We start from the raw sequence: 21,001 nt of genomic DNA on the forward strand, positions 1-21,001 counted from the left end.
AATCCACCACCCTTTGTACTCTTCTACGTCTTTTCTTTTGAAATTTAAAAGTAAAAGAGAAAGGTAGTGATGCTTGGTTTTGCTTATTACCCTACCTTATATTAAAAATAAATATGTCATCTCTCATGAAATTAAGTGCAATTTTACCCCAGAGCACTAAAACAGTATGGCGTGGTTTCAAAGACAGGGTTTGGACTAAACCAGGATTAGGCCATTTTTGATAAAAGTGCCTTAGTAAAAACACTACTGGTGTTCATCCTGACACAAAACAAAGGCCCTGATGTATTTTAAGATCTGTCAGTGAAAGTTTATTTTAGATGAAACAGCTCAGATTTACATTTAGTCTGGGACTAGGCTTAAGCATTGTCTGTGAAACCGGGGGTATGAGTGTTTATGTCCAGTCTTCTCTTGGCTTTAGCTGTTAAACTTCAATTCTGTCATAGAATAAAGCAGAATTCTCCAAATTCAGAGACTGAAATCATACCAAAATAACAGCAAAGGAATTTTTCTCGTAGACTGTTTCAATCATTGTTGTTATAACAGGAAAAATGGAAAGTACAATACATCAAACGTTTATTTTACACAGTACAGTTAATTCAGGATGGAAATTTCTGGTTGTAAATTTCAATTAAATGTATAAAACAGCATCAAAAACCTATGAAGATTAAACTGGGCTTGGGCAGTTTACACAGAATAAGATCAAGCTTTTTATGACAGAAATTGCACTGTATCTCCATATGTTACAGAGCACAATAATATCTATAAAAAAACAAAAAATTTGCACAGAAAACTGAGATCACTCGTTTCCTCTTCGACTTCTCTTGTGACTCTTCTTTGGCCGACTGGAACACAAAGAGACAATTTCACCATGAAACAAGAGAGTGAAAACAAAGACAATTATTTAACCCTCTGGTTGTGTTCGGATTCCCGTCACACTTGTGTTCCCGGTCAAAAATGACCGGACTCCAAACAATTGCTTATAAATCTCTCATTATGCTATATTGTCACCAAATATTGGATTCAATCTTTGTCAACTTGTTTTATTTCATTTAGTACTGGTTGTGTTTCTATTTGCATCTGATTAATTGTAGGCCTCATTTATTCGAAAGTAGGCACCTAATTTCTTGAGTGAAAAAAGCATTATGAATATTTTTCACAATGAGAAAAAATTATGAAATTTTACACCGTTTCTCACACTAGTGCGCTTTAATGTTTAATCAGGAAGTTTGCTTTTAAATGCTTTAATTTTGTACAAAATTGCACAAAGTTAAACTTGTCAAAAATGTCCGGTCATTGAAAGTGAATGGGGAAGAATGAAAGGAAGAGAAACAACTAGTGTTCAGGAGCATGTTGTGCTTCCAAACATAAAGGTCTTGGACCTGTGGACGCTATCACACACACACACGCGCACACACACACACGCATACAAACTATTGTGAGTATTACACCCATTTCATCCTACCCTGAACTGCATGCAATATGCTTTTATGATAACTCTCTCCCTCTCTCTCTCGCTCTCTCTCACACACACAAAACTCAAACTGCCTTGTCTTTAGCCTGCATTGACTTCAAAAGAATCTTTTCTATCATCACATATTCTAGATAAAACATGACAATAGGTTTTGAGGCTTTCATGTTCTTACAGAGTACTGGTGCTGTTTTTTGTGATCTTGCCCATTCACTTTCAATGGCCGGACATTTTTGAGAAGTATGACTCAGTCCAATTTTGTAAATGATAGAATACAAATAGAAACACAAAACCAGTCCTAAATGAAAGAAAACAAGTTGACAAAAAGAATGAACCCAATATTTGGTGATAATATAGCAAAATGCAAGATTTATAAGCAATTGTTTGGAGTCCAGTCATTTTTGACAGGGAACACCGCAAGTGTGAATTTTTGCAATTTTGTACAAAATAAAAGCATTTAAAAGCAAACTTCCTGATAAACATTAAAGAACAGTGTGATAAACAGTGCACATTTTTATTAATTTTTGTTTAATATTGTGAAAATTCTTCATAATTTTTTTTTTCCTCACTCAAAAACGATGTACCTACTCTCGGATAAATGAGGCTTATGATTAATCATATGCAAATAGAAACACAAAACCAGTCATAAATGAAAGAAAAAAGTTGACAAAAAGAATGACTCCAATATTTGGTGATAATATAGCATAATGAGAGATTTATAAGCAATTGTTTAGAGTCTGGTCATTTTTGACAGGGAACATCACAAGTGTTACAAGGTGAAATAAAACCCACATAAAATTATGAAAATTCAAAAAACAATTCTGAGAAGTACTTATACCCTATGTGAACAAAGTCAGTAAATTTGAGTCCAATGCGATAACGTTAACTAGTATTTTCGGGACAATCAATTTGACCCGAACACAACAAGAGGGTTAAATTCATTTAATATAAGTATTACCTTTCTGGGGACTTGGAGTGACTGCGATGCCGGTGACTTCTGTGGTGACCTGGAAGAAAATATGCCAATATTTCTTAATTATCAGTTTTGCCAATTACTGTAATTATTTTAAATAACAAATTATGGTGACTTATTTTCTTTGAGTACTTCAAAACAGCCTTGCTGTACCTGGAGATTTGGAGCGATGCCTTCTGTCCCTGGATCTGCTGCGGTGCCTGCGGGGACTTTTGCTGCGATGACGGTCCCGATCTCTATCACGTCTGGGTGATGGACTGAATGAATAGAGTAACAAATAGATGTATTATACTGTATAATCATCTAAAATAATATGCCCCACTAATAATGTGCCTAAACAATTTCATTATATACCTTCGTCTTTTAGGTGACCTGCTCCGTCTAAAATGAGGAAAAGAAAAAAAACAAGGAAGAGAACCAGAACATTAATTATTCATCTGTTAAGACAGAAACCTGAAATAATATAATCTTTATGGATGACTAGCACCATCACTGACCTTCTGGGTGAGCGGCTGCGTTTGTAGCGTGGAGAAGGAGACCTGCGTGGCCGGTCCACATCTCTATAACTTCTTCTGTGTGGCTCTGGTGTCTGCACTCTCTCTGGCTGCAGTACATATGGAGAGGTTGTGTTTAACAATCACAAATAATTATAACTATTAATAATAATAATTTTTGCTTGGATAGATTGTCAGACATTGTGAGTTCACTTTTACCTTCTCTTCTTCCTCATCCTCCTCATCACTGGTTTCCACCTCATCCAGATCTTCTTCCAGAGCACTAATACGAGTATCCAGCAGCTCAGCTTCCTCCAAAACCTGTCTCTTCTGTGAAAAAAAACAAACAAAAATAAATGAACATGGACACACTATTTTATAACATAAATGACTCAATACAATTCATATTACTTCAATGGCCAACATAAATGCATTCAGTTTATGTAAAATAAAATGCATGCATGCATGTATGTATGTGTGTATATGTATATATGTATGTGTGTATATATATATATATATATATATATATAAACACATAATAAGTCCAACCAACCTGAAGTCTAGGGAGGATGATGTCACACACTCGCTCTGCATGAAGCAGTTCATCTATAAACTCATCAACATGCATCAACTCAAACTCTGTGTAAAGAAGAAACGTTATTTGTAAATGTCTTTTTCAGCAAGAATAAATTATGTCATGCCACATACCCACTAAATATTCAAGAAAAATGCCCACCTCCATTTCTGTTCTGGCTTTTAATTTTTCTGTAGTCATTGTATAATGGTTCTAAATACTTGTAGCAATCTACAGAAGTTCCAGTCAGGCGCATATACGTCGCTCCAAGCAAACGGACATACCTGGAGGGGGAAAAGCAAATCAGTACTGCTACACACAGGAAAATGACAAACTGTATACAGACAGAGCAGTATTCGCATACTAACTTGAAGTCTTCATTCTTGATGAATTCCACAATAATGTCCTTTTCAGGCTGGATTTGCAGCATCTTTAGCGTCAGACATAAGAATGGAGTAGGCTTGATGTTTCCTCCATATACACCACCAACAAACTTCAGTTCCATTGCTTTGTCCACGACAAGTTCAGCTTGATTTTACAGAGGGAACAATATTAGTGACATTTAAAACAATGCTAGACACATTAATTCCAGAAATCCATACATGCATATGGAGAAATTTAAGATAAATGTTTTATAACAGACCATAACTCTGTCAAGCCTACAGCATCACATTTGATACATGACTTTCTGAAGTCTCTAAATTTCAACATGCACAAACCTTTGCTGAAAAACCTGTTGTACATGACTTCTGCCATCTGATTGATGTTAAATACTTGTATAATTACAAGTATAATTGTAAAAATGTCCACCTTTTGCTGTGGAATTTTTATTTATTTTTTAATTTGTTTTCACATTATACAGACTAGAAAAACAGAAATAACTAACCCCCCTTCCCCAAACACCAGACCTAAAGACAATATAGAATCAATCGTCCATAAAGAAAAAAATTAAATGCATGAAGTAAAGATATAATACAGGTTCCCTTTCTTTTGCATTGCTATATTGTGTGCTTCCATTTCCTCCACAAAATTTGAAAGGCTGCCAGATATTATAAAATGTCCCAATAGACCCTCTGATTGTATGTTTGATTTTCTCCAACTTAAGATGACCCATGACTTCTCTTATCCAGTGGTTATTTGTCGGTGGAATAGGGTCCTTCCATTTAAACAATATCAGTCTCCTATCCAAAGAGAGCCGAAGGCCAACATGTTAATTTCTCTTGTGTTGAGAAGGGTGTTTTCAGGGGCCACATCAAACAATGCAAGAAATGGGGATGGTTCGACTACCTCTCCAAATACCCCAGAAAAGGTCTCAAAAAATTAATCCAGAACATGCAAAGCCTTGGACATGTCCAGAACATGTGCAGCAAAGTGGCGGGAGCCTGCCTACATCGATCGCATATAGGGTCAATGTCAGCCTTAATCTTAGAAAGTCTGACCTTAGACCAGTGCAGACGATGAACAATTTTTAATTGTATTACAGCATGTCTGAGGCATATAGATGATGAAAAAATTCCTTGTATTATTTTGTGCCAAATTTCCTGAGATTGGTTCATTTAAATCTGTTTCCCATTTATTTTTAAGTAGGTCTAAGGGTGTTGAATCATACATGTTGAGTAGTTCATAAATCTTACTTATAGTCAAAATTCCAGAGCTGCAAGTACCTATAGAAGTGCGCTTTGGGAATGTCATATTTCTGTACCAGTTGTTCAAAGGAGGCGAAGTTTCCATCCATATAAAGATCAGACAGTGGGATCACGCCCTTTCTATCCCAGGCATCAAAAGCTTTGTCCATCATTGATGGGGCAAACATAACATAAACAATTTACATAATAAACATAATTTTTTTATGATTGGTGCAGCTTGCAATATATCTTTAAGGGAAAAGGACCGTCTAATCTGATTCCATATTTTAATTGAATGCATAACAACTGGATTAGGAGTCAAGCTAGAGATGGGCTGCGCAAATTGTAGTCTAGAACACAATAAGGCTGCCAGTGAGGCGGGCCCAACTGAAGCCCCCTCCAGAATTAACCATACAGGGGCAGAGGTGTCATTATTTATCCAGAATAACAATGCTCTTATGTTGGCTTCCCAATAGTAATTCATGAAGTTTGGGAGTGCCATCCCTTCCTTTGCACGAGGTCTCTGCAGTATACTTCTTTTTATCCTTGGTGTTTTTTTGTTCCAAATAAAGGCCGATATCTGATTATTTAGTTTGAAGAAAGATTGTGTTAAAAAAACGGAAGACACTGAAAAATATACAAAAACTTGGGCAGAACGTTCATCATTACCGCATTAATTCTTCCACCCAATGACAGAGGCAGGTGGTCCCAGCGTTCAAGATCTTGCTTCAAATTGGAGAGGCTGATAATTGGCCACATATAAATCTTTATAGTTATGTGTAACCCAAACTCCAAGGTACTTGAATTTCTTAGGGCTAATTTTAAAGGGAACTGAACCTAAAGATGATAGACTGACACAGTCACCAACAGGCATTAATTCACACTTCTGATCATTGACTTTATAGCCAGATATTTAGCCAAATTCTGTAAGTAGATTCAACAATTTGGGGAGACTTGAGAGGGGATGAGACAAGTATAATAACATATCATCCACATACAGCGAGACCTTATGTTCCAATCCTGCCTGCTGAATACCCTTGAGTCAGCTCTTTGCTCTTTTGGGGACAAAGAACAACCCTGTCTCGTGCCGCGTTGAAGCTCAAAGCAAGCGTATATATTATTGCTAGTGTGTACAGCAGCTTGCTGTGGAATTTTTTATGATTTTTTTAAAGAAAATGTAGGAATAACTTTAATATTTGAAAATGAACATTTACCAGATTGCAGCAACCATACTTTATCATCAATACATACTTTAAGAAAAATAATTTTAAAATGCAAGCATCAAATATGATACAACAGGCTTTTTGAGGAATATGTATTACTCAAACACCATTGTATTGCATTGCACTGCATGTTTTGACCTCCACACTCAAAATTAAACAAACTAATACTAGTATGAGCTTCATATTCTCCTATATGGAGCTAAAAAAATAATACAAACGTAAAACTATTTATTTATTTTGTTTAAGGTTACATAAACCATTCCATTTTAACACACATATTCGAAGTTATTCACTTCTGCTCTTTTACAGTCTATGCTTCTTCTACCGTATCAAGTCACATTACTAACGCTGCCAGCAGTAAACAATGAACAACAGCAGGTCAGCTTTAAATTAGATTAGATTAGAATTACCGTTACTTCGAGGTCATTTCTGAGAGGAAGGTAAATAACTAGCGTTGTTTTTAATGCCACATTAACAATTTCAGTGTGTAGTACAGCACACTTCGCTCACCTGTAAGTCCAAAACATTCCTCTTTCCAGTACTTGGACTCATAAATACGTGTTCGTATAATCTTCTCGACGAGATACTGAGGATTTGTTCCATGTATGCTATTGGCATCTTTTACCGTTCTATTAGCCATGGCTCAAAATTGTAAATGAACGAATGGATAATCGGAACGCTAACATGCCATGGAGAATATCGAAGAATGACTTCCGGGGAAAAGCGTGCGTCACATCCGTAAGGTCAAGCTGTATTTTGCTGTCCAATCAAAAACACCTCATACGTCATCTGCGCGCGAAAGAGTCGTCTGGTTTGTGTGATTGTGCTCTGTAACTGCTTTGTAAGATGCGTTCAACTTCATATATACATTAATTTATATTTCTGAGCGTTTATTGAGACGGAGACGGAATACTGTTGCCTAGGAGAATAATTTGATACGGTTGCAGAAATTATCGGCTGGTGAGTAAAGAAAGAGAGGTGCTGGGGTTTAAAACTGTGTAATTTAACTTACATAGTGAATTTTGATGTTTGATACCTTCTGTAAAGAACACGTGTTTTTAAAATTTATTTATTCTTACTTCTCCCTTACATATTTTTGCCTTTTCTGAAAAAACTAAATAAATAATAATATTTAAAAACTACCTTAGTTTTATTCCTGGTCGCAGTTTAAACCAGATTAACCTCCAAGTTCCAAATTCTGCAATTTTATATTTGTTTACATATATATATATATATATATATATATATATATATATATACACACACACACACACACACATATATATATATGCACACACACATACTTTTTAAAAATAATTTCTCTGTATCTTGTTTCCTGGTTGCCATTGTTACTGGTTTCACTATTAATTGCATAATATTAAATACATAATCGATGCTTTGCTTTACAGAACTCGTATCAGACCTGCACAATGAGCCGCTACATCACAAGACTGAGAATGAGAAGAACCTACAAATGGAATGGGAGACCAATTCGTGAAGACAGGAAGCTGAAAAGGCAATACTTTGAGTAAGTGTGCTTGCCACATTAAATCAAATCACAAGACAGTGATTCGAACAAATATAACTTGTAATTTAATTCTGAGGCTTTGTGAGTTAGAGTAGTCTCTATAAAATGTTTTTTTTAATTAGATGCCATCTTCTTATCCAGTAGTAATGGAAATTCAAATGGTCAAAAGATGTTTTAACTCTGAATTTAACGGCAATAATGCTTTGATTGATCCTCACACAGATCCATGTCCATTTGTGTGGAGGGAAAGACAGAAGATGCAACTGTGTCTTTAGGCCAGTACATTTTGATTGAGGGGGATTACGATGACAATCCCTTTGTGGCACGACTTTGCAAACTGTACACTGATGGTAGGAATATGCAGCGTTTTTATGCAAAAGGTGTATATTTGCATGCATTCTGAGTCAGACAGTAACCTGTGTTGGTTTATGTGACATTTGTACCCAGATTCAGGAAAGAAGAAAACCGCAGAAGTGCAGTGGTTTGTGCGGATGTGTGAAGTACCTCATAATAAACGCAAGCTCTTGGGCAGAGATCCCCATCCACAAGAGATATTTTTCTACCAGGACCACTCTTGTGATAATGAGGTGGATGGAGAGACCATTCTTGGAGCAGTACAGGTAAGCTAGCATGGTATGTTTGTAGGATTTAAATTATAAAGGGATTGCTCATATTTGCACATGATGAATGTACATCACACTACGATCAAGAAATGCTTGTGTAGTTGATTCAAATGATTTATTCTATATTTTAAATGTAAAAATGTTTTTTATTGTATTTGATAAAAGTACTTACTATTATTATGTTTTCTACTATATATGATTTAAAATGGTGTTTATATAATGAAATTTTATATGATTTTTTAAATAACATTAATAATAATAAATTATAATTGTTATTTCCATTATATCCACTAATAATTTATAACTTTAATTCTAGATTGAGTATGTCCCAGCTGAGGATTCTTTCCCAGAGGGCAAGAGCAAAGACATACTATTTGTCAAACTCTTGTGGGATACCAAATCCTTCAGAGAGTTGGATCCTGAGCTGATGCAGCCCCCTCAGAGCCCTAAATCGCCCCTACCATCTTCACGGGGCCCTCAGACTCGTGCTCTTCCAACCCCAGACCCCTCGGTAATGAAACGGGCCATGTCAGGCGCACTCACCCGTGGCAGCATGAGCACCGGCAAAATGAACTCCAGTGAAGCGGAGTCTCTTCATTCTGCCTCCAAACTCTCTGCAGCTAAAGCTCTTAGTGCAAAGAGGAGAAGCCGAGCTTCCTCTGGGCCACATGTTCGCAAGAAGCTGGACTTGTGCAGTGAGTGGCATCCATCCACATATATTTTGCTTTTAAAGGAATAGTTCACTCAAAAATTAAAATTTGTGGATAATTTACTACATCCAAGATGTAGATGAGTTAATTTCTTTATCAGAACAGATTTGGAGAAATTTAATGGCATCTCTTGCCCACTCTGTAGTGAATGGGTGCCGCCAGAATAAAAGTTCAAATACCTAATAAAAACATCACAATAATCCACAAGTAATTCGCACAACTCCAATGTATTGGGAGTCGAAAAGCAAAGTGTTTGCAATAAATTACCACAATTAAAGCAATTTAACTTTAAACCATTGCTTCTAACCAAAATAACAATCCATAATCTATAATAGCACTTCTTCCAGTAAAATCCATCACCTGTTGTCCTCTCACATCAAAATCTAACAACATATTTGTTAAGAACTGTTTTGGACAGTTTTTTGCTTCTAAATGGTGATTGAGCTGTGCATATTTCTCTCCTGATTTAGACAAGACAACTTATTTTTTCTTTGAGAAATAAATGTTATGGATAAAGAACTCGTATTTTATCCAGAAGCAAAATTTGAAGTTAAAAGGTCTTAATGATGGATTTATTTATCACAAACATGCTTTTTGCTTCAAAAGACATTAATTGATAGACTAGAGTTATGTGGATTACTTGGTGAGCGAGTGTCATTTTGTGTGAACTAAAGAGCAACTGTTTTTTATGGGGGAACTATTCCTTTAATGGTTTCAAAAGCACCAAACTGTACTGACCTATGTTTCTCTTACATTATGGTAGGTCCAATTAAAAACATGTCCCGAGATGATGTTCTGGGGGAGATTCTTGATGAACACACAGAGAAGACACTGACGTCTAAGTTGAACACATCTCCAATGGGTCGCTTCTCCATTTCTATTAGACTAACTCCACTAAATCTTAATGAGGAGGAGCGTGTCTCTCCTCTGTCCTCACACAGCCCAGATAAGCCCAAACTGACTGCACATGACAAAGACGATGCAACCAGGTACATGTATTTACATTGGAAATTATGTATTGGTTCGTTATGGTCTTATATATGGCTTAGTACTTCTACTTAGTACTGTGCTGATCGTTTTAGTTCAAACTAAATTATAAGTAGAGTCTAGTTATAAAAGTCCCGCTGCCCTCCTAGTGTCTTTCTTGGGGTGCAGCCAGTTGGGGATCATGATCCAGAGCCACTAATTAGCTCAAGCAGAACTCCCCGGAAGAGAGAGGCGACCCCTAGGAGAGTAGGTCTAAGAGGCCTGAAGTGAGTCATGTTCCTCTATTGCTCCACGGAGGGGATACAGACTCATTTTTTTTCTGGATGGGCTTTGGCTATCTTTATTAAACACAAAGGTCTTATGTGGCTTTATTTATTTTTTCAGACTTAATGCATTGTTTGAGCACACAACTACTTTCATCAAGACCAGTGCACCGGTGGCCACTACTTCACTTTCTTTATGCATTGATATGTTTAATTTGAGTTAATATGTTTAATATGTTTAATAAACGACCCATAGAGTAACCTAAATGTGTTTTTTCAAACAAGGGCAAGAACTCCATCCAGGAGGAAAGATTTAACTGCACTCAGAGAACCAGCACTGGCTGCTTTGTAAGTGTTGCAATTGCCTATTGTGATATTGCAATAAAAAAAAATGTGAAGTTTTGTGTACAGGTTTTAGAAATTGAAAAACATTTTAATCAGTTGACCAGTGGGGGGCAGCATATAACTTATAATTGTGTTGTCATACAGTAATTTAATTGCACTCATCCATGACCACTTCTTGAAGCAAGCAGACAAATTTCTCAACAGCCATGTTTAAAAATTCTTTCTGAATGCACATGTTTTATTTTAATGATATCTCTTACATTGTAAGGTGCATTTAAACTTGATTGGTTAGGGGCGTGTAATTGTAACTTGCAATGATATTAAAATCTGTTATATGACACGTTTGGAGAAAATCTGAGACTTTTAGCTGCACCATTTGGACAGTTTGACCTTATTTTCTAATCTATTAATTCAGTTATCCAGACCAAGTTGAAGTTATAGCATTTACCTCTTATATGATATTGTAATATTGTGAGGGTAATAGATTGTGGTTAAACCTGGAATGCATGCATACTACTTATCATAGTGTTATTTTGTTTCTCTCTTTTCTTCATATTCCTGTTAACAACTAATAGAGCTGAAGAGGAGCATGAAGATTCACCCATCCAGACTGCTGCCACTCCTCGCTCTAAAAGGAAATCTGCCCAACTTGTGTCCTCACGCATCAGAAAGCAGCTGTAGGTCCCACTAAGGCTGTGAATCTGTGAATTAAAATACACACATACATGCATACTTGGGGCTGTTCACACAGGATGCTTGCATTCAAGCTGCATTGTCTAACTCTGTTGTTTTGCATTTGATTAATCTACTTTTAATTAAATGATCCATGTTATTATCTGTTTTTACAGAAATTTGGTAGGCAATAATGTTGACCTGCTGTCAGATGATGAGGATGGTGATGGTGATGACTCCTTCGTACCTACTAAAACTGATCTGCAGAGTAGCAGCGATGAGGAAGAGGAGGCAAAGGTTGACAGCAAAGATGAGCTTATAATAAAGAAGCGTAGAGGATGCCGAACACCTCGATCTACAGAGAAAACCCGTGTCTCTGCTAGAACCCCACGGAAAACGCCCAGCAAGAAGGTTCAAAGAAGTTGATTTTTGCTATGTCTTCCTGCTAGCAGTAAATGTGTCTTCACAAAACCACATCTATATTTCAGATGAAGATAACACTATATGTGACGATTAATTTTTCTTTTAATTTTAACTCCAGACTGCTCCAGCCACCCCACGTACACCACGTCATGCCACTCCCAGCATACCTAGCAGGAGTGCACCGGCCAGGAAGCCAGGGAATGTTTTGGAAGAAGCACGGGCACGGTAAGCAACTCCACAGACTATAGTCCCATAAAGTTGTCTGTTTAACCAGCAAAACTACACATTTAAACAGTTTAAATGTTTGGAATCAATGGAATTTTAGAATATATTTAAATAAAAATATATTTTAAACTGCAATATTTCACAGTATTACAGTTTTACTATATATATATATATTTTTTTTAAATCAGTGTTTTATTTTTGCAACAGGTTACATGTTTCCTCTGTTCCTGAGTCTTTGCCGTGTCGAGAACAAGAGTTCCAGGACATCTACAACTTTGTGGAGAGTAAAGTCATTGATGGCACTGGAGGGTAAGATTCGGATTTAACATCCATCTTTTTTTCATAAAGGTCATAAAGGTTGTTTCTTTGTTTTTTAACAGGAAAAAAAAGTTCATAAAGTTAATGTTTCTTCTGCAGATGTATGTATATCTCAGGTGTTCCTGGTACTGGTAAAACTGCAACAGTACATGAGGTGATCCGGTCCCTTCAGCAGTCTGCTGAACAAGATGAGATCCCTCACTTCCACTTCATCGAGATCAATGGCATGAAAATGACAGACCCACACCAGGCTTATGTACAAATACTGCAGGTCTGTATGCTGTCTCCTCCCCTATAATTTTGTCAATTTCCTCCTTTTTTATAGTCTTATGTAGTATTTTCTATGAATTTATGCTCTGATTCTGCTCTGGTAGAAACTGACTGATCAAAAAGCAACACCTGATCATGCAGCTGCACTACTGGAGAAACGCTTCAGTGCTCCCGCACCCAAAAAAGAGACAACTGTGCTTCTAGTAGACGAGGTGAGACATTTGTTACTAGTGACACTAATAATGTCACCTATGTTGCATGTTTCTAGCTAATCGTTTATTGTGATTAGATGATCCAGATCGGTCTAGATTAGTCAGGTTCTCAACCTTTTTGACTTGAAAGGCCCCCAGCCTCCTGTTGGCCAACACAATATTCAAAGCCCCCCATCCCATAACTGCTATGACATTTTCAGTATTCCTTCTGTAATTATAAAGCTGCTTGTTTTCAAACTTTTTTTATAAACGGATTAAATTCATTTCACGATTTCAGACGTTTCAAGAACTGTATGCTCTTCAATAAAAACAATAGTTATTGAGGGAAAATAATAAATAGGATTTGAGTTGGTATCTTTGTGATTTATTAGTGTAATTATTTTTAAATTGTTCTGCAGGTCCCAAAAACCAGCTTGACCTCAAGCTCATATGAATTTTTTTTTTTCTCCAAAATACTGCTGGAATTTGTACTTTAAATATTATATCTGTGCAGTCTTCTCCGATCTGAAAGAATATCTCTTTTTATGCCTCATCTCTTTTTATTTATTAAATTTTTTTTTTTTCAGCTTGACCTCTTGTGGACCCGTAAACAAAATGTGATGTATAGCTTGTTTGATTGGCCAACAAGGCGCAATGCTCGTCTGGTGGTTCTTACCATTGCAAACACTATGGATTTGCCTGAGAGGATCATGATTAACCGTGTTGCCAGTCGACTGGTAAAACCATTTTACAACATAGAGATGCCATTCAGTTATGATTGAAAGGACTTTGGCTGCTGCAAATAATGGAAATAAAACGTGTTATTTGTTTATCTTCAGGGACTAACAAGAATGTCCTTCCAGCCATATACCTTTAAACAGCTACAACAGATCATCACATCGAGACTGAACAGAGTGAAGGCTTTTGAGGAAGATGCTCTCCAGCTAGTCTCAAGAAAGGTGTGAAACTATGTTATCTTGGGCATTGTGGGTTACCTCTTGAGTAGTCTCAGCCTCAGACGTCATGCCAACGGACCGGACCGTTGGCTAAAGGTCTGAAGGTCTGGCTACGCGAGACTACCTCTTGAACGCTCTAGTGGTCTCTGTACTGATTTTGGGCTACAAGATGATATTAATTTAAATGTACATGTGGTCATCTCATGTTGTTATGATGTATCAGTAAGAGATTGTGGTCTTCTAGGTGGCAGCGCTTTCAGGTGATGCACGACGTTGCCTTGATATCTGCAGACGGGCCACAGAGATTTGTGAGCTCTCTGGAAGTCAGAAGAACAGCAGTGGATTGGTGGGGATGAGTCATGTGATGCAGGCTATGGATGAGATGTTCTCCTCTTCCTACATTGCAGCTATCAGGTGAAAAGAAAAGTGAAAGAACTATCATCAGTTATATGCTTATTGTTCCTTAAGGTAATAAAAAAAACAGAAATCTAATAATTTGGCTCCAATCAGACTTCCATTCTTTTTAATTTTGTTATTGTAGGTGTGCTTCTGTACAGGAGCAGCTTTTCCTGAGGGCTGTTATTGCAGAGTTTCGTCGACTGGGTCTAGAAGAGGCCACTTTCCAACAGGTAGTTAGATTATTTATAACAACCCTCATTCTAATCATGATCTATATTATACTAAATAAAATTTCAGGAATTGTGTAACCTAAAAGAATGATTGTATGTTTAATTTCTTCTCCACAGGTGTTTGTTCAGCACCAGGCTCTGTGTCGTGTTGAGGGTTTGCAGCCGGTGAGTGTGTCTGAAGGACTGGCCGTCTGTCAGAGACTGGGTTCCTGTCGCCTGCTTCTCCTTGAGGGAAGCCGCCTGGACCTGTTTCTTCGTATCCGACTCAATGTTAGTCAGGACGATGTGCTTTATGCATTGAAGGCTGATTAAAACTCACCTACCAAGTCACACGCTCCAACTGGCAACCTGTGTGGATCCCCACTGTGTCTGTCCACTTTTTGAACGGTCAATGAGCAGATTTTACCTGGAGCTTCACAGTTAAATCCTTATAAATGGAATGTGAGAGATTGTCCCAAGTGTGTTTTGAATAAATTATTAAATTTTAATGCTTAAAATTATATGTGTAGTTCTATAAGTTTTAATTGTACATTTTGTGTATTCTAGCCACATTTGTGCTTTAGATCATGTCTTTCAGTTCACTCTTTAATGCATTTAGAATATTTTCACAAAGGCTTTATTCTAAAGCAGTTTTTATGTATTTTAGTGTGGGAAAGCAAGACTCACACATTTGTTGTTTATCATTTAATGACCGTCAAGGTAAAATGTACAATTTTTCATATGCCCAAAATGTTGGATATTTTTCAGGTTTTACTTGTGTGATGTCTTGATACAATAAAGCTATTGACTGATCAGACCTGATCATGAGACATAAATTGCTTTTTAATCAGTGTTACAAACAACATATTACAAGTATAACAAACATAATAATAGCTAAAGATTAATTAAAACAAATGTAGCTAAAATCTATAACATAGTTCAGTTTAAGGAATATTCAGGGTTAAATCACACACTTAAGCACTATACAAAATACCAATAACATCCTTAATAACAAAAAAAAAAGTATATATATATTTTTTTTTTAGGTATAGCAATAATACTTACCCATCATGTTAACATGAGGCTGGTGTGATGTTTTTTACCAACATTGTCTTTGCAAAGTGCAACCCTTAACTTTACCATATAAACCTGTTAACATTTGTATATCAACTTAAACACCAAGAAAAAAATAATTTATACTCCACAAATAGGAATGATGAACACAACCAAGATGTTGAAGAATCTAAAAGCTTCCAAAAAAGAATACAAATGTCACATTTTTGTTTTTGAAGCCACAAAATACCCCACAGACATCCATTAATGTACGTTTGAGTTTGCAAACCGATAAGCAAGTTGAACTTTGACAACATGCCATTGATGATTGTTTTCTATTTGTAAACTAAAGTTGCATTTCATCTAAAATATACAGTTTATATGATCCACATTCAGTTTCATATTATCTTCGAAGGTCTTTTGCAAGCCAGTAGTCTGACATTTGGCATGCCTAGATATTATTGAATGTTTTGGTTTGTGGTATGATGAAACTTAAGTGCAGTTCCTTCTTACTGATGATTAAGGTTTATGCATTGAACAATCTCCACTTAATTTGTCTGTTCCTTAAGGTCTCACATGCTGCTTCCCTCATTCCACAGAAACTTTGAATTTGTGAGTAAGGTTTCATCCAAAACTTTACATATATACATGCTTATGAACTTAATGACAAATTGAACCTCACACTCCACTTGCTTCATACGCTATTCCTGAGATCTCCATATTGGTATACTGGCGACAGGCTGAGTGATAGACTTCAAGATCAGACTGTTCTGCCAGAAGGAGATAGGATAGGTTTTGACCAGTCACTCCAGTCTCCACTGTACACCGATCCATTGGGTTGGGCTCGAACCTGGATAGTGTATTGACTCCCTCTGTGTACATCCAAGCAAGTGCTGGTCTTGGAACTGGGTGTTGTAAAATCCTACCACAGGAATTAGTTTCAGCATGTGTTATGTGGCTATTTAACACATCAGAGTAAAGAAAGTCATTAAATAACTGATATAAATGTGTTCATATCCATCTGTCCACTATCAATGAACACTGAGCTATTTAAATGCATTCAATTTCTCATTTCACGTGATTGAAACTCACCTTCCACTCACTCTCTCCTTCCCGCTGGTATCGGATCTGGTACTTAAGATACTGTGAGATCTTCAAAAAGGGTGGATCCCATGTCAAACAAAGCCGTTCTTCCTCCGGCTGTGCCTTCAGACCTTCTGGAGGGCTTGTTTGGACTGTCAAAAACAGCATAGAGACATTTGTGTAATATTACCCTTACAAAAAGTGCTGTGGTACAGTGCTGGTAAGCCTTTTAGAAACCATGCAACTGAGGTGAAGGAGACCTGGCATGGTTGCAACACTTTGCTTTGTGTCTGACACTCTGTGGTTTTTGAGTCATGTGTCTGAAATTTTGATATCATTTTCTCACATCTGTCACAAGTTGTGCTGAAATTTTTTTTTCTTATTTTTTACTTACTGCTGCTGTTCATACTGAAAGTTTCTGCATAAAACGTTCGACCGAATGGTTCCAATCCACCACGGAGGTAAAACTGATAGATACTGGACTCTTGCCCATACAAGACACATTGATGGATAGTGTCGTTGTCTCTGGAACACAACTTCCAGCTATCCCACAGACTTCTGAAACACCAGACAACAAGGACTGCAGTTAACAAACCAAACTAACTGCTATGCTGGGATTTCTATAAGATGTAACAAAACATGACACCTGATTTTTTGTCTGTAGTGGAAGCTGTATCTGCAGTCATCATAAATATCTTCTCTCCATCGGCATAATACTTGATGCAGATCTGGAGTGTGGCACCGCAAATTTATGTCACCTGAAAATTAGCCGGATACTGAAAGGTGACTGGACGTTTTACTGTTATTTTACCTAGATAAATTTCTTTGCTTGTAGTAGGGGATAGTTCACCTGAAAATGCACATCGTCATAAATTACTCACTCTCATGTTCCAAATGTCCATGACATATTTTTTTAAATGGAACGCAGAAGAGATAACCAGAATGACAGCTTCAGTCACCATTCACTTTCATTATAAGGGAAAAAATGCTAAGAAAGTGAAAGAGTTCCCAACATTTTGTCTAACATTGTGTCACTGAAAAAACGTCTATTTGACTTAGTTTACCAACACCAACCAAAACAAGCACTGCATCTAATAAAAGAGCGCACATTTTACAGAACTTTCATATTTAATGGTATTTAATTATTTGTAGATTAGATTAATAGATTGCACTGTTTGTAACAGGTTTGCAAAATGTGTCAAATACATGTTTGGACTGAGTTTGCCATTTTGACCAACAGCTGCAAATATGAGCAGTGCTGTCATTGGAAATCACCCCTAACAGATGAAAGGATAGTAAGACAAAGATATTGCTTTCCTCAGCGGACATTCAAAGTAATGTTTTATTGTGAATATGTGATTGAGCTGAAGAATGAATGCTGTATCAGATACAGGCAATCACACTCACTCAGTCCATCTCTCATAATACTCTACTCTACATAATACAGTGAACTTTTAATAAAGTAACACATAAAGTTTTCAATGAAGCAACTCAATGTGTTCAAACTTGTTTCTTATGTATTTACACACTCGTGCTGTCGAATTGTTGTATAAATGTAATATCACAAATGAGTTATATCACACAAGTAGCCGTGCGTTATGGCTGTATATGATTACCAACAGCCGAATCAAAGCCGTGCCGATATAAAGCCATATCACTCGTGTGATATCACTAATTTATTATAAACTATAGTAAACATAATATTTTAATATATTGTATCAAGACTAGTGCTGTCAAACGATTAATCATGATTAATCCCATCCAAATTAAAATTATTAAAAATAAATGTTTTTGTTTACATAATATATGTGTGCTGTGTATATTTAAATGTATATGTACATACAAATACACACACACATGTATATATGTTATATGTATGTATATGTATATATATATATATGCGTGTGTGTTAAAAATGTTGTTTATAAATTAAATGAATATAAATACAGACACGTAAATACATGTAAATATTTTCAAGATATATACTGTATGTGTGTATTTATATATACATAATAAATATACACAGAACACACATATATTATGCAAACAAAAACTTTTATTTTGGATGTGATTAATCGTTTGACAGCACTAATCAAGACATAATGTTTTAGTAATGAGTTCTAACTTTAAAAACGTTTAGCATAAAGAGGGATTCAGGCAACATTGCTTTGTCCTCTTGTGGAACACTTCCTCATTTTTCTGCTTAATTTTCTCATACAGTGTGCTGTGACAGAGGTTGTGTTGATTCTAAATGTGGAAACGGTCCTGCATTTCATTAAATCCAAACTTGAATAGTTGAATAAAAGTAGGCTAATTGGAAATATGGCAGAGATCACACAGTTTCAAGGGTCCAAATAAAGGTTGGTTTCACTCACACCACACTCTTTTCAGCTCTCACCTGCTGTTTGTGGCACCATAGCTGTTACAGGACTTGACCAGTCACTCCAAAAAACACCTCCAGGCTTGACTCTCATTTGTACTGTGCAGTTCTCTCCTGCTACCAGAGAGACAAGCTTATGGGAGTGTTTTGACACCTGTGAAGAGTGAGTGTAGACTGCATTTAATAAATGAACTGCTTCTCTATGTACTATTCATACAGTAATATTATGATAAGGGTATGTGTCAGACTCACCGGTTTAACTGTGCTTGATGTGTTTTTGGATCTGTAACGAACTTCATACTGCACGTTGCTTGTAAATAGTTTTATTTTTTTCCATTCAACTAACATTTGGCCCATGTCGCCAGTTAGATGAAGGGAAATATTTGTTGGAGGATACAGAAAAACTTGGAGAAAGACAAATATATTTCATTTTAATTCAGACACTATCAAGAATGAAAACTTCAAAGTAAATTGTTGTTGTTCTCCTGTTGCACTTACGCTGATCCTCCACACTGACTGTGCGATTGTAGATGGTTGTGTTGGTGTCTCTGTCTATCACTCTTAGGTGCATCTCGACATACATGAAGACGTCACTTGATGGGAATGTGCAAATATGCAGGACCTTTTTCTCCTCATAAGTTTGTTGTTTCAAATCACATATTTTTTCTTCTGATGATCTGTATGATAGAAACATGTTTGCTTGAAGCAGGTCCTCAACCACCATGGGTGATACATCCCCGCATCTCATTATTTTTCAGATTAAAAAAAATAAATAATAATTCTTCAGTCTTCAAATTCTTCAACAACACTCAACTTTACAGTAAATGATCCATTAATTTGAATTTAAGCTTAATATACAGTAGAAGATGAAAGTACTTAAAAAGTCCTTATTCATACATTTTGTAGGAAAAATAATAGGACTTTCCAGCAGGTGCTTCCCAAAAGCAAGTGAAGGCTTCTAGATCCCTGGTGAAACATTTTGGGTCCTTATCCATAGCCAAGAGAGAAAAATCTTGAGAATGAAAAAAATAGTCCATGTAGCTACAGTACTAATAAAATGCATAGTTTCATCTAGCATTCACTGAAGATTGTACACTTTGCTCTACTAAATGCACCCTCAACATTCATATCTTGAATTAACACTTTTTTTCACTACTAAAACACAACTATAACAGCTATAACAACACTTCAGCAGAATTAACTTAACAATAAATAGATAAGTGCACAATCAACTAAAATAAAAACGGACTAACTCTTGTGTCTTACCTTGCTTTGATAGGTGAAGCTCTAAATGCACCTGCTTGATCAGACAGGAAAGAAGTATCCACCAGGTGAGTGCTGAATCCATCATGTACACAGGGCATCCATACATATGACTTTTTAAATCTCTAGATATGTTAGTGTTCAGTATTTTATGTTTTTAGAAAAGGGCGGGGAGGGTGGTAGGTGGTCATCAGATGGGGCCCAAATGCAATAGGAAGTGCTTGCACTGGGGATTGAGGCAGGCATCCGGACTGACAAAGTGCCTCCTTCACACGCACATATATACAAGCGCTGACACAAAACTTGCAAAAAAAAAAAAAAAAACACCTTCAGTGTTCAAAAAAAAAAAGAAGCATTATATTATATATTACATAACAAAATGTTTAGAAGTATATGGTCCAGTTGAAGAGGTCACACTTCATATTTAACACCCCAGCTCTGACAAATTATAATATTGCTTTTTTGGTACTGTGTCTTTCAAACCATGAGAATCGCAATATTATCATTTCTGTCTAGAGTGCGGTTATGATAAACATACCCATGAAACTGGGTAAAATGTGAACATACTGATGCGTTTGACTCCTTTTGACTATATATACATATATATATATATATATATATATATATATATATATGTATGTTAAAGGCAGCTTGGTTCATTGACCAACAAAAGAAAGTAGCTAGATATATAATATTAAATGCAATACTTGTCTGTGGAGTTTAAGGGTCTGATGTCTGTGTGTGTG

The 21,001-nt window shown here is 36.3% G+C and overlaps 3 protein-coding genes across 3 annotated transcripts; 1 reads left to right on the forward strand and 2 right to left on the reverse strand.

Annotated features, from left to right (window-relative positions):
* Nucleotides 1-289: 289 nt before the first annotated feature.
* Nucleotides 290-7,082, reverse strand: LOC306844847 (pre-mRNA-splicing factor 38A-like). Its single transcript, XM_079377259.1, has 10 exons — nucleotides 6,868-7,082; nucleotides 3,878-4,037; nucleotides 3,672-3,793; nucleotides 3,489-3,574; nucleotides 3,155-3,265; nucleotides 2,939-3,045; nucleotides 2,796-2,822; nucleotides 2,595-2,698; nucleotides 2,427-2,475; nucleotides 290-842 (listed from the first exon to the last, which is right to left on the reverse strand). Exons 1-10 carry the CDS (start codon nucleotides 6,995-6,997, stop codon nucleotides 797-799), a joined length of 942 nt encoding a protein of 313 aa, XP_079233385.1. The 5' UTR covers nucleotides 6,998-7,082; the 3' UTR covers nucleotides 290-796.
* A 55-nt stretch (nucleotides 7,083-7,137) lies between these two features.
* Nucleotides 7,138-15,309, forward strand: LOC306845331 (origin recognition complex subunit 1-like). The gene is made up of 18 exons (XM_079378055.1): nucleotides 7,138-7,317; nucleotides 7,767-7,885; nucleotides 8,108-8,235; nucleotides 8,333-8,505; nucleotides 8,825-9,203; nucleotides 9,982-10,207; nucleotides 10,754-10,816; nucleotides 11,389-11,490; nucleotides 11,662-11,896; nucleotides 12,027-12,133; nucleotides 12,341-12,442; nucleotides 12,551-12,722; nucleotides 12,826-12,933; nucleotides 13,500-13,649; nucleotides 13,752-13,871; nucleotides 14,113-14,282; nucleotides 14,410-14,497; nucleotides 14,615-15,309. The coding sequence occupies exons 2-18, from the start codon at nucleotides 7,788-7,790 to the stop codon at nucleotides 14,807-14,809; spliced, it is 2,616 nt and encodes an 871-aa protein (XP_079234181.1). The 5' UTR covers nucleotides 7,138-7,317; nucleotides 7,767-7,787; the 3' UTR covers nucleotides 14,810-15,309.
* On the reverse strand, nucleotides 15,299-20,557 carry LOC306845332 (thrombopoietin receptor-like). Its single transcript, XM_079378056.1, has 9 exons — nucleotides 20,259-20,557; nucleotides 19,890-20,004; nucleotides 19,491-19,669; nucleotides 19,245-19,396; nucleotides 19,011-19,146; nucleotides 17,259-17,370; nucleotides 17,007-17,170; nucleotides 16,622-16,764; nucleotides 15,299-16,451 (listed from the first exon to the last, which is right to left on the reverse strand). The coding sequence occupies exons 1-9, from the start codon at nucleotides 20,362-20,364 to the stop codon at nucleotides 16,290-16,292; spliced, it is 1,269 nt and encodes a 422-aa protein (XP_079234182.1). The 5' UTR covers nucleotides 20,365-20,557; the 3' UTR covers nucleotides 15,299-16,289.
* Nucleotides 20,558-21,001: the final 444 nt, after the last annotated feature.

The sequence above is a fragment of the Barbus barbus genome (genome assembly GCF_936440315.1).
Source record: "Barbus barbus genome assembly, chromosome: 25".
Classification (NCBI taxonomy): domain Eukaryota; kingdom Metazoa; phylum Chordata; class Actinopteri; order Cypriniformes; family Cyprinidae; genus Barbus; species Barbus barbus.

What these genes read in the sequence shown, in the direction of transcription:
- LOC306844847 (XM_079377259.1), bottom strand. Translation starts at nt 6,997, where the DNA reads ATGGCTAATAGAACGGTAAAAGATGCCAATAGCATACATGGAACAAAT. An exon ending in AGGATGAGGAAGAAGAGAAG is followed by an intron (nt 3,046 to 3,154) that starts GTAAAAGTGAAC and finishes TATGTACTGCAG; the next exon opens with CCAGAGAGAGTGCAGACACC. An exon ending in GCATCGCTCCAAATCTCCAG is followed by an intron (nt 2,476 to 2,594) that starts GTACAGCAAGGC and finishes ATTTTCTTCCAG; the next exon opens with GTCACCACAGAAGTCACCGG.
- LOC306845331 (XM_079378055.1), top strand. Translation starts at nt 7,788, where the DNA reads ATGAGCCGCTACATCACAAGACTGAGAATGAGAAGAACCTACAAATGG. An exon ending in GAACCAGCACTGGCTGCTTT is followed by an intron (nt 10,817 to 11,388) that starts GTAAGTGTTGCA and finishes AACAACTAATAG; the next exon opens with AGCTGAAGAGGAGCATGAAG. An exon ending in ACCGTGTTGCCAGTCGACTG is followed by an intron (nt 13,650 to 13,751) that starts GTAAAACCATTT and finishes GTTTATCTTCAG; the next exon opens with GGACTAACAAGAATGTCCTT.
- LOC306845332 (XM_079378056.1), bottom strand. Translation starts at nt 20,364, where the DNA reads ATGTATGGATGCCCTGTGTACATGATGGATTCAGCACTCACCTGGTGG. An exon ending in TATGGTGCCACAAACAGCAG is followed by an intron (nt 17,371 to 19,010) that starts GTGAGAGCTGAA and finishes GCTAATTTTCAG; the next exon opens with GTGACATAAATTTGCGGTGC. An exon ending in TTTCAGTATGAACAGCAGCA is followed by an intron (nt 16,765 to 17,006) that starts GTAAGTAAAAAA and finishes TGTTTTTGACAG; the next exon opens with TCCAAACAAGCCCTCCAGAA.